The sequence below is a fragment of the Hyperolius riggenbachi genome, chromosome 5, assembly GCF_040937935.1.
Source record: "Hyperolius riggenbachi isolate aHypRig1 chromosome 5, aHypRig1.pri, whole genome shotgun sequence".
NCBI lineage: Eukaryota > Metazoa > Chordata > Amphibia > Anura > Hyperoliidae > Hyperolius > Hyperolius riggenbachi.
The window spans coordinates 319,845,276-319,858,703 of NC_090650.1; the positions used below are offsets into that span (position 1 = coordinate 319,845,276).

A 13,428-nucleotide genomic window follows, 5' to 3' on the forward strand; every position below is an offset into this window, starting at 1 on the left:
TGGGCCACTGGCAAGTTAACCGTAAGACATCCAGTAGTTCAACCACCTGCTGTGTATACTTTTGGCTATAATATGGTTTGTTAGTGATCAGCTTGTGATGTGCTGCTTGGCATTGTGTACTTCACAGGTAGCCTCACTACTGTCTGTTGTGTATAAACGGTATTCAGTGCTCATAGAAGCATTTCAATAGGCATAGATCTTACTTGGTGGTTTTACTTAGAGCCACGTATTGATTTCAGCTTAAGTTTATGAGTAATGGTGTTTTTATAAAGGAAATTGTGAAATGTTGAAATATTCATGTTTTTCTAATCTATCCTGCTGGTGGTTTAGACAGTCACTGTTTTTACTAAAACTTCATGTTTTTAAGTATGCAAGCATTCTTTACTTCCAGGTGATGATTTAGATGGGTTGCTTGAGAAAATCCAGAAGAAGCGAGGAGATAATGTGATCATTCCCTTCCATGGTGATGTCAGAGAATGCGTCTCATACCAAGAAGCCTCCTCCATGCTCCCGACACAAAGCGAAGGTACAGCATACTAAGTGATTGTTGTCAGATGGCTGGGTTCACCTGCTGCCTGCTGAGATTATTTATTGGTGTTTTTATTGCAAAGACAGATGGCTAGCATACAACTGCACTGCACACTTTATCCACCTACCAGCCACCTGTGTACAAATTACCATGAAAATGAATGATGCTCAACAGACAGAAATTGAGATTCAGACTTCCCAAAAGTCTGATACTTAAAGGACAACTGAAGTGAGATGGCTATGGATGCTGCCATAGTTATTTCCTTTTAAAGTAGTAATCAGGGGGAAAAGTGTAAAATAAGTGGTACTTACCGGGGGCTTCCTCCAGTTCCAAGCTCCCAGGACGTCCCTCGCTGCAGGTCCGTCCCGTCCCCGGCGATGACGTCAGAGCGACCTCCAGGTCGCTCTGTAATGCGCCTGCGCGAGCGGTGCTGTCAATCACCACCACGTGGGCCGAAGCGGACTGCGCAGGCACAGTACAGAGCAACCTGGAGGTCGCTCTGTCATCATCGCCGGGGACTGGGACGGACCTGCGGCGAGGGACGTCCTGGGAGCTTGGAGCTGGAGGAAGCTCCCAGTAAGTACCACTTATTTTACACTTTTCCCCCTGATGACTCCTTTAAGCAATACCAGTTACCTGGCTATCCTGCTGATCCTCTGCCTCTAATAAGTTTAGCCATAGACCCTGAACAGATCAGGTGTTTGACACTATTGCAGATCAGGTGTTTGACACTATTGCAGATCAGGTGTTTGACACTATTGCAGATCAGGTGTTTGACACTATTGCAGATCAGGTGTTTGACACTATTGCAGATCAGGTGTTTGACACTATTGCAGATCAGGTGTTTGACACTATTGCAGATCAGGTGTTTGACACTATTGCAGATCAGGTGTTTGACACTATTGCAGATCAGGTGTTTGACACTATTGCAGATCAGGTGTTTGACACTATTGCAGATCAGGTGTTTGACACTATTGCAGATCAGGTGTTTGACACTATTGCAGATCAGGTGTTTGACACTATTGCAGATCAGGTGTTTGACACTATTGCAGATCAGGTGTTTGACACTATTGCAGATCAGGTGTTTGACACTATTGCAGATCAGGTGTTTGACACTATTGCAGATCAGGTGTTTGACACTATTGCAGATCAGGTGTTTGACACTATTGCAGATCAGGTGTTTGACACTATTGCAGATCAGGTGTTTGACACTATTGCAGATCAGGTGTTTGACGTTATTGTCAGATCTGACTATATTAGCTACATGCTTGTTTCTGGTGTCATTCAGACACTACTGCAGCCAAATAGATCAGCTTGGAGGCCAGGCAACTGGGATTGTTTAAAAGGAAATTAATATGGCAGCCTCCATATTCTTCTCACTTGAGCTGTCCTTTAACTGCTGTAGCTAAATTTAATATGAATGGGCAGACAGTTTTTAGGTGGTGACAAAGCAGTTTTCAATGTAGAATTTCTATCTGCTTTTCACATAGGGTAAAGGTTTAACCTACTTCCTACTTTCTAGGGATTTTGGCAACTGCTTATCAAATACCTGGAAAACAGGTCCAGGCATTGTGACAAGTGGTTGCCACACTGCCAGCAAGACCACCTTAGTAAATGGGTTTTTGGTGCAGGATTTTTAGACAAACAGTAGTACCCTCAGCCACAATTAAATTAACTGGTGTAAATAATAATGAGATGACAATACATTTTTTTGGCTACCATGACTTGGTGCCAGACCACATACAGATGACTTTTAGTTACTACAGCCGACATAGCAAGTTTACGGAAAGGTAACTCATTTAGGTTGTACATAGCCTTAAATTATTCCTATTTTATACAATAAGCAGCCAGGATAGCGGGATGATGGAGTACATTCTATGTAATTGTCCACTGTGAAATACTTCTGTTTTGGATATTGCAAATAGCAGCCGGAAATCGTCCTATCTGCAGCAATCACGGAGACAATAGTTAATTTTAAACGCAGCAGTTGGTTGCAGACAGTGCTTATAATGGAGCATTCGCTACACAGTGAACAGAGCCCTCATTTTCTTAGCATATCTGCACACATACTGTACATGAAAAAGGGTGTCTGAATATTTGGGCACCTGATGAAGCCACTACTAGAATATCGGCAGTATTACCGATGTTCAGCTCTGAATAATGCCAATAGTAGAATACTAATATTGCTTTACCTATCCTTCCTCTCACACAAACACTTCACTACCTCTTCCTAATACTAACCTACCCCTACCTACGCCTAGTACTAAACCCCCCCCCCCCCCATAAATACTCACTTAGCTATCACTAGTACTGTAGATGTGTGGGGCCTGACTACATAAAGGCCAAACTCCATGTGCCGATAACTTACCTCCGTCGCCACTATCTGTGTTTCTGCTGCAATCTACATCGTCATTTACACCTGCTCACTCCGTTCTCCTTTTCCCCTGTGCAAGTTGCAGCAACTCTGAAAGGGGGGGGGGGTGTTCCTGGAGAAGGGCTGTGTAATTTGGGTTTGGCTATTGCTGGAGGCCAAATTACCCCCCTTTTCAAAGAGAAACAATTTGTGCAGTGCCTGGCTGAAACTCCTGGCGCCGAACATTAGCTGCCTCGGAGAGTCAACTCCAAATCATGAAAAAGGTTTGCAATGCCACTATTGAACCTGCAGATATTTTGATCCAGTTGAAATTGTCATGCATCAACCCAGAAACAGCATTATATGTCTGACTACCTTGTTCTCATAATGGCCTCGATTCATAAAAAGCAGTGCGATAAAAAAAACCTTGTCTGGAAAATACCGCACTTGGTATTTTCTCGGTCTGTGTGCTAATTCATAAAGATTTTCCCAGCTGCCGTCGAAGGTCGGTAAATTACTGCAGCCCATTGAGCAGTAGAGTAGAGCAGTGTGGCATATCTATCTCTCTTTTGCCCTGCACAGATGACTCACACAGAAGAATCACACAGACTTTCCCTGCCTGTACAGATGACACACACAGACTTTCCCTGCCTGCACAGATGACTTGCACAGACGACTCACACAGACTTTCCCTGCCTGCACAGATGACTTGCACAGATGACTCACACAGAATTTCCCTGCCTGCACAGATGACTCGCACAGACTTTCCCTGCCTGCACAGATGTCTCACACAGACGGCTCTCTGCACAGATGACTCGCACAGACTTTCCCTGCCTGCACAGATGACTCGCACAGACTTTCCCTGCCTGCACAGATGACTCACACAGACGGCTCTCTGCACAGATGACTCGCACAGACTTTCCTTGCCTGTACAGATGACTCACAGAGACTTTCCCTGCCTGCACAGATGACTCACACAGATGACTCGCACAGACTTCGGCTCCCTGCACTTTGCATTGTTAACACCTCACCAGAGGTGTCGGTAACTGTTGTCAGGCTTACCGCTTGTTGAAGGCTTTATGAATTGACATTTACTGACGTGTTGGAGGTAACTACAGCCAAGTCGGTAATTTATCTCCCTGGTCGGTAATGTCAGCTTTTCATGCGGTAACAGCCTTTATGAATTGACCCATTGCTAAGTGCTCAGTAAAGTCTGCTGTTTTCAGCATTACCACATGCGGTAATGCTTTATGAATTGAGGCCAATGTCTTATTAATACGTTTATTCCTTATTCTAGGCTCTGACACATATAACTTCCAGATATACCAATCTCAGCTGCTGGTTGCCCGGAAGCTCTTATCCCAAGTGTGTGCCATTGCAGACAGTGGCAGCCTGGATTTAGGACGATTCAGCAAGGTGGATTTCCTCATTGTTGTCCCTCGTTCCGAAGTCCTAATACAGCAAACTCTTCAGCGGGTCAGGCTTTCTGGTATGATAGAAAACTACTTACATAAGATTTAATCTCTGTAACAAGTCAGCATTCAGTGTTATTGCTTTATATCAAACAATCCATTATATCACAACTTAAAGTGTACCAGAACTGAAAACAGTAAAAAGATTTATATACATCTGGGGCTTCCTCCAGGCCAAACTGCGTCTGCTGGAGAGATACGCAAAGCGCGCACTTCTCCTGTGTAGACTGGAGCCGACTGACATAAGTGACGGGACCCAGTTCCCGAAGCTGCGGGCAGCGGAGGATGGCGGCGTGGGAGCGATCTGAGCGGATGGGGCTGGAGGAAGCCCCAGGTATGTATAAATCTTTTAAATGTTTTCAGCTCGGAGTCCCTTTAAGGTACTGTCTACGCTACTGATCTAAATGAAAGCATAGTGGCTTTATTCCAAGTTATATGCAAGTTGGCATTATTATTCTTTCAGTAACTAGACATGAAGGGGAATATGGAAAGTGTTGTCTTTAAATTGATCCTGTTTTGGATCCATGCTTTTTATATCCTGAAAAAACTGTGTTTAATAGAAGTTCAGATGCTGTTTTCGTATCCTGAAAATATTTCTTCTGTCTTATCAAGTAATATAAAAAAAACTTTAGCACATGTAAGCCTTCTTGCTGACCTCCACGTTCTCACTCTTAACCCCACCCATCGGATCCTGCCTTTTCTCTGCACTGACCTCCTCAATCATCAGAAGAGAGGGGTAAGTGATCAAGTGGAAGTCAGCAAATTCAGCTGGGACTCCAGAGCTGAACTGCAGGATATTTTACATGGCTGGATAAGGCGGAAGTTATTATTTTCAGGGTAAGAAGCAGTAGGTTTTCTTTTATTTAACACTACTGTTTCAAGATAGAACAGTGGATTCTCGTGTCGCTTGTCTTGCTGCCATTTTGACTTTTGCTAGCTTGTAACTTCTCTACCTGCAACATGTGGCATCAATCAACTGGTCTGCATACTTATTCTATATCCATCCTCAAGATATTAGAGGCAGATTCCACATAGCAGCCTAGAAGGCAGCATCTTCCAGATAAAATTCATCAATGGGACCTTCTGTTTTTCTCATTCATATTACCGTACATTAGATTATAGTCTTGTGATACTGTTTAAATGGGTACTTTAAAATGACACTGAAGCTTTGATATAATCAATTGTATGTGTAGTACATCTACTAAATAGAACATTAGTAGCAAATAAATTGTTTCCAGTATAGGAAGAGTAAGGGCCCATTACCCCTGGCCGCCGCGCGCAGCTGCGAGACGTGCGGCGGCAATAGTCCCAGAAGCCGTGCTTTGCCCGGCTTTGGGATTCGCTGCTGCCCGCACGGAAAAATGCTACAATGTTGGCCGAATCGCTAAGGTAAGTGATTCGGAGGGCGGCAGTATTATTCCTTATGGCAGAGTTCCCCTGCGCGATTTGCTTGCAGGGAAACTGCGAATTCGGCCCGATTTCCGCAGCAGTCGAAACAGGTCCTTGAGAAACTTCAGTTGTTATCTATGCAAAAGAGCTTCTCTGAGCTCTCCGACCCAACTTGGATCAGCTGCAGTGCCATTTTCTTATACATGAGGCAGGGAACACACTTGACTGTTTTCATGCGCGTTTTCTGCACAGAAAAACTGAGAACTCATGTTCTGCATCCTGATTCTGCACATTTTGTCAGTTTTCTCTATCAACTACATCAGCTGCTGTGAAAAAACGCGCACGTTTTCCTGCATAGAAACACACTTGGTGTGCAGAAAAAGTATGCAGGAAAACGCGCGCAGAAAACTGAACGACAAGTGTGTTCCCTGCCTGAGAAAGTGAAAAACCGCTTCAGACAAGATTTGACTGCAGGGAAGTTCAAAGGGTCATTTGCTCTGCTTTGTTTCATAGATTAAAATACTGAATATTGGCTGTAAATTACAATAATGAGAGTTATGCAATGTTGTTAAAAAAAAAAAGCTATATGTCTGAAAATAAATGACTTTTTTCTTTGCCTCTAATGTTCTATTAATTATCCATACTATGCATACAATTCATTATATCATACTTTTTGTGTGGGTGTGTTTTTTTTTTTTTTTTGCATCAGTGTCAATTTAAGAAGATTACATTGTAATATATGGTATATGTAGAAGGAAAAAACCTTTATTGGCCCACTATCTATGTGGACAGGATTGGGAGACCCCCTTTGTCAACAAAAATTATCACTACAAAACATGATAAAAAAAGGGGTGCACATGATCTTGCATAAAACCATCTAAAATTACAAAAATGTCTGCACTCGTAGAACTAAATATGGTGACAGTCTGTGAACTGAGCATCTCCTGTGCCATTACAGGGCTCCTTAGGGCTTACACACAGCCAGCCATGTAGAGAAACTGTTCCAGCACTGAGTCCCTACTTGCCGACCGCACGCTTATACCGTGCGTCGGCAAAGTGGCAGCTGCAGGACCAGCGACGCAGTATTGCGTCGCCAGCTGCAGCCTAATTAATCAGGAAGCAGCCGCTCGTACGAGCGGCTGCTTCCTGTCAATTCACGGCGGGGGGCTCCGTGAATAGCCTGCGGGCCGCCGATGGCGGCTCGCAGGCTAAATGTAAACACAAGCGGAAATAATCCGCTTTGTTTACATTTGTACGGCGCTGCTGCGCAGCAGCGCCGTAAGGCAGATCGGCGATCCCCGGCCAATCAGCGGCCGGGGATCGCCGCCATGTGACAGGGGACGTCCTGTCACTGGCTGCACAGGACGGATAGCGTCCTGTGCAGCCCAGATCTCCCGGGGGTGGCAGGTAGGAGAGGGAGGGGGAGGATTTCGCCGCGGAGGGGGGCTTTGAGGTGCCCCCCATGCAAAATGCCAGCCAGGAGGAGCGATCAGACCCCCCCTGCACATCATCCCCCTAGTGGGGAAAAAAGGGGGGCGATCTGATCGCTCTGAGTGCCCTTTGATCTGTGCTGGGGGCTGCAGAGCCCACCCAGCACAGATCACCTAAAACAGCGCTGGTCCTTAAGGGGGGGTAAAGGGTGGGTCCTCAAGTGGTTAAATATATTCAACAAGAGCTTGTTGGATGTGCTTCTCATGGCCACTTCCACCTTGTACACAGGGCTGTGGAGTCGGAGTCGTGGAGTCGGAGTGGTGGCAATTTTGGGTGCCTGGAGTCGGGAAAAAATGCACAGATTCCGATGCCTAATGAATTTAAACTGTAATTAAAATAGAACATTTTATCATATTTTCTATTTCTCAGATAATAGTCATCATAAATAATTTATACATACAGTAATAGCTGTGCTTAGTCCACAAAAATGAAATAAAGCAATCAAAATTAGTTACTTGTGCTGCTTCCATAAAGCAGTCCCCGTATTTTTAGTCAGATATACACATCTGATTGTGACTGTATATATGATGTGTACACAGGAATCTCTTATATATACTAAATAACATCTATGCTGTAAGTATAAAGCCTGATGTGTAGCCGTGTCACTAATAGAGATGGTCAATGAGATGGAAATAATCCTGCGTTGATTCTGATTTATGCAAATGTACCCCTTTGCTCATGAAATCAAATAATTTGATCTGTTAAAATTTGGTTTGGTGACTACGAATTAAATGGTACCTGAGAAGGATGAAAAGAAAAGTTTTATACATACCTGGGGCTTCTTCCAGCCCCCTTCAGGCTAATCAGTCCCTCGCTGTCCACCTCCACCACCTGGATCTTCTGCTATGAGTCCTGGTAATTCAGCCAGTCAGCGCAGTCCGGCTGCATGCCGCTTCCACAGCCAGGAGCTTTCTGCACCTGCGCAACAGTGCTGCGCAGGTGTAGTACGCTCCCGGCGACGGAGTGTGTGCACGCGCACAACGCCAGACTGGCTCAAGTGCCTCGACTCATAGCAGAAGATCCAAGTGGCGGAGGAGGACAGCGAGGGACTGATTAGCCTGAAGGGGGCTGGAGGAAGACCCAGGTACGTATAAAACTTTAATTTCATCTGTCTCAGGTTTACTTTGTTACACAGTAGTACTATACTCTACATATGCACTCTCCACAGAGCTGCAGGGAATCCACTGAGAATGCACATTGAACACAGAGGTGTTGTCTATCACCCATAAACCTGGTTCAGATTGTGCATTAAGAATGTGTAATAGAGGAAGAATCTCCTTATTCCCCTGCAGAGTACCTGCACATCACTCTTACATGTACCCACAGTTACATTGCCTAGGGCCTAATAGATGTCCTTTGTTCCGGCCTGTACCTTTTACAAGTACTCTTACCAAGGACTAGTTTTAGTCTATGACTAAAGGGAATAAATATGGCAATCTCCATATCCTTCTCACTTCAGTTGTCTTTTAAAATTCCTAAGCGTTGGCAGTTAAGAGACAAATTTCATGTTACATACCATATTTTTCGGAATATAAGATGCACTTTTTCTTCCCCAAAACTGGGGGGGAAAAGTGGGTGCGTCTTATATTCCAAAGGTACGGTATTTTCGCCCCATAACATACTTACCGTATCTTGCCGCCGCGATCCTCGCCTCCTTCGTCTGTCCGCTGTCATCCAATGTCGCAGCAGCCGTCATCAGAGGGTCCAGCAATCCCATCCAGTATCCCCGCTCTTTAAGTGTCCAAGTCGCCGGCTCCTCTTCACTGCAGTCATGCTTGTATGCAGGCTCGCGGTGATCACGCGGTGATTATGCGCTGCCGGGGCCGCCTTCCTCCATAGTTACGGCGTCCTCTTCTTAGATACAGTGCCCTCTTCTGTGTGACGAGCGGCGCATGTGCGCCGGGGTCACGCATGACGTCAGGCGCACGTGCGCCGCTCGTCACGCAGAAGGGGGCACTGTAACTAAGAAGAGGACGCCGTAACTATGGAGGAAGTTGGCCCCGGCAGCGCGTAATCACCACGTGATCACCACGAGGCTGCATACAAGCATGACTGCAGCGTAGAGGAGCCGGCAACCTGGACACTTAAAGAGCGGGGATACTGGATGGGATTGCTGGACCCTCTGATGACACATAATGGGACCCTCAGATGACGGCTGCTGCGACTCTCGGGTGATGGCAGGCAGATGGAGGAGGGGAGGATCGCGGCGACAGGATCAGGTGAGATGCAGCCGGGGTGTAGTGTAGTTTGGGTTGGCTGGAGGGGTTACTTAGTAAAGTGTAGTGTAGTTTGGGTTGGCTGGAGGGGTTACTTAGTGAAGTATAGTTTGGGTTGGCTGGAGGGGTTAGTTAGTGAAGTGTAGTTTGGGTTGGCTGCAGGTGTTAGTGAGGGAAGTGTAGTATACTGTAGTGTAGTGTAGTGTAGTGTAGTTGTAGTAGGGGTTAGTGAAGTAATGTGTAGTTGGTGGGGGCAGCAGGGGTAAGGGAAGTGTAGTGTAGCAGGTGTTAGTATAGATGGGCAGTGTAGCTTAGATAAAGACAGTTTTGGGGGAGTTAGAGGTCCATAAGAAGCCCCTGCACCATAGACACACCTAGGTTTAGTTTATTTTTTCCTGATTTTTGCCCCTTTAAATCTAGGTGCGTCTTATATCCCGGAGCGTCTTATATTCCGAAAAATACGGTACTTTCAATCAACAAGATTGTAATATGCATTAGAGGAGTCTGAGTCGGAAGAATCCTAAACTGAAGAGTCTGAGTCGTTGGATTTTTGTAACGACTCCACAGCCCTGCTTGTACAAGCTTATCCATACTAGGCATGTACGAGTAATGTCTGCACTCACACAGTAGAACAAAAGCTACTCGTGCTTGGCATTTTTGCTCTATGTCCAAGCACTTTATTCTACTGAGCATGTGCAGACCTCACTTGAGCATGCCCGTCCATAATGCACTGGTCCACGATTAGGAACTCAGCCAGAAGTCCCTTCACTGGAATTGGGGTGGCGGGGGGTTAAGAAGGGTCAGGAAGCCTCTGGACTAACCAGAGTCCCACCTGTATGGAGATAAGTTTTTATTTTCTATTGCTTTAGGAGTACTTTCCTGAGGAAGGGTGCAAACCCACGAAATTCTGACTCACTCACAGGCTCCTTCCCCTTGTGTTTCTCGTTTATTCTGTACTTATTTGATCAAATTAACATGTACCTGTTTTGCTGAATGATTTTTATACCACACATGAACTCTGTCTTTTATACTTGTGTTGCTGGGTGTACTATATGTCAATTTATAAATCCGATCTTCAGCCACCATTATTGTCTGTTTTGTTCTCTGTATAGCTCTTCAGAAGATGTTGGTGCTAAATAAGAAATGATAATTAGCATATGTGGAACCTGAATTTGGAATAGGACTATTAAAGCCACACAGTGAATCTAGTGAAGGCTTTCTACAAGTTTGTCACTGTGACCTTTAGCGATAATTGTACTCTCACTGTAAGCCTGTATTTGTCTTTTGGCAGGTGTGCTGACAGACTTTGGTCTGGAGGAATCAACCTCTACACCTCAACGAGCAGAAAAGTACATCCTTAAGCTGGATGGAGATGTTCAAGCCAAGTTTGATGCATTTATTAAAAAAGTGAAACAAAATCCCTATACACTTTTTGTTCTCATACATGATGATAGCCATGTGGATTTGACCAGGTGAGTAGGATCCCATATTGATGTTGAGAAGTGACCTTTGTGATGTTGAAGGGTTGGGACACGCAGGCTGATATGTACTTCACATCTGACAAATGATCTGATCAAATTATTGGCTTGCTCTAAAATTGAAAGTAAATTCTTCTGCAGACTGATTGGAAAAGTTTTGGGGTTGGTTTTTGTTTGTTTTTCTCAAGTATGAACATGTTGTGCTGTTTGAATGATCAGTCAATACAATTAGACAGGAACTTGGAAAAGCCATTGTACATGTGCATATATTTGGCTTTTCTATTTGATTAAATACCAACCAAAAATAAATTGCTGGATCTGCATCTGGGCATGTGTATTAAGTGTAAAGCTGCATACACATGGGGGACTAACGTTGTCAATCAGGATCCTGCTATGTCCTGCAGGGACACTGCAGTGAATGGGTTTCCTATGGATGTGTCCTCCAGGTAAACAATTGATAATTAGGCCCTACTGTAATTAGTGAAGCTTTTTTTATCACAATGCTTTATGCTAATGCTGGGCATACACTAGTCGACCCGGCGGCTAGATTAGCCGCCGGATCCACTCCCGGCGCATACCCGCGGGCGGCCGGATCGATTCCCGCTTGTCCCCGCGGGCGCTCCTTATCTTCCGCTCGATTCCCCACTATTGTTCTCCTGTGGGGATCGAGCTGGGAATCGATCCGGCGGGTCATCGGACCTGTCGGAAATTATCGATCAAGCATGAAGATTTTATACATACCTGGGGCGTCCTCCAGCCCCCTACGCACGGATCGCTCCCAAGCTGCTGCCTGCAACTACGAGAACCGGCTCCAGTCACTGACCTCATCGGAGCCAGGCTACGCAGGAGAAGTGTGCCCTCTATGTGTATCTCCAGCGGCTGCTGGAGAGATATGCAAAGAGCACACTTCTCCTACACTAGACTGGCTCCGACTGACGGAAGAGCGGGGAGCCGGTACCAAAGCTGCGGGCAGCGGAGGACGGCGGTGTGGGAGCGATCCGATGCGTAGGGGGGTGGGAGGAAGCCCCAGGTATGTATAAAATCTTTTTTTTTTTTTTTTTTGTTTAGTCTCTGGTTCTCTTTAAGTGAAACTACATTTTTACAGCGGTTTTAAGTTTTCGCAAATGTACATTAAAAATGATGGCTAAGCAAGGTATAGTGTAATTGTTAAATCTGTGGCCCTGGAGTAAAGCATTAATGTGTACATATGTAATATGTGTCCAACAATATTTTTTTCTTCTTGACATTTTTGCATGCTTTTCATTCATCTTATGTCATTTTCACATCATTTCTATGTTCTAGCCCATGTGTGAATTTTGTAATGTATGAACCAAACCTCCAAAACAAACTTTGACATAAATAGTCTAGGATGGTCTATAGTTTATTTTCAATATGTGTTTTCTAAAGAAAATATTTAATTTCTAGTGCTGTGTCGGGAACATTGTCCCATGGAGAGCCCACCTCGGGCATTTGTGATCGAATTATTAACAGTCGTGAAGTGCAGGACGCTTTAAACCTCATTGTGCTGCAAGTCAGTGCATTCCCATATGGCTTACAGACACAGCAATCCAAGATCAGCGCCAGCAATGAAGTTCACTGGATTCAGCCAGATGTGACAGTAAGCAGTTACAATTAAAGAATAATTTTGTATTTAAGTATCTCAATTTAAAAAAAAAAATACATTCCATCGCTGAGTTTCACAAAGAGAAAACCCGTACCAGTCCCAGCTTCCATTTTGCGCTCCATTTCCAAGGCTGCTATGCCCTACTGTTTGAGTTGTGTATTTATATAGTGCTGACCTGTTGCACAGTGCTTTACAGAGTAAATGATCCTGGTTCTAACTGTTCCTCATAGTAGGTTAGTCTACTCCCTATTCCCTATTCTATTCAGTAGCAAACCTATTTCATAGTATTTGATCTGTACATACCACAATGCTTCTTATGTCCTTTGGCATGTACTGTAGGATTGTGGATACCTGGGTGGGGTGGGGGAGATGATGTAGCAAGTAGTCTTCTACCATGTTTGTATCTAGTAGCAATCAAGCAACATACATCAGAGCAAAATATTCTAGGTGGCCTTTTTTAGTTACTAAGGTCCCCCAGGGGTAGAGAGGAAAAAAGTAGCGTTTACCACTTTATAGTAAATTTGTAAATCTGAGACTCCGTGTAATAATGAAGGCTGTGCATGTAGGTAACCTTGATTTTTATGCTTTGTACACACAGTGCAATTTTCTGACAGATTTTTACTGTCAGATCGATTATTTCCAACATGTCCGATCTGATTTCCAATTTTTTTTTTCATAGAAATGAATGGGAAAGACCATCGGAAATCAGATTAAACGTGTTGGAAATAATCGATCTGACAGGAAATCTTTCAGAAAATTGCATCGCGTGTACCTAGCATTAGCAAGATTGGGTTGGGTCTAGCATCCGCCAGGTGATAGACCCTCTCCAGGCCCGAGGCAGCTGTGTAGGTTTTCCTTGTCGATGATTCGGCTCTG

The 13,428-nt window shown here is 44.6% G+C and overlaps 1 protein-coding gene across 3 annotated transcripts in view; it reads left to right on the forward strand.

The window, feature by feature from the left end:
• Positions 1-13,428, forward strand: part of GREB1L (GREB1 like retinoic acid receptor coactivator) — a 194,658-nt gene that overhangs the window by 127,148 nt on the left and 54,082 nt on the right. For all 3 annotated transcript variants that reach the window (XM_068237238.1, XM_068237239.1, XM_068237240.1), the window contains 4 exons: positions 392-526; positions 4,180-4,371; positions 10,742-10,922; positions 12,354-12,546. In XM_068237238.1, coding sequence (XP_068093339.1) covers positions 392-526; positions 4,180-4,371; positions 10,742-10,922; positions 12,354-12,546 — 701 coding nt within the window. The remainder of the gene's footprint in view (positions 1-391; positions 527-4,179; positions 4,372-10,741; positions 10,923-12,353; positions 12,547-13,428) is intronic.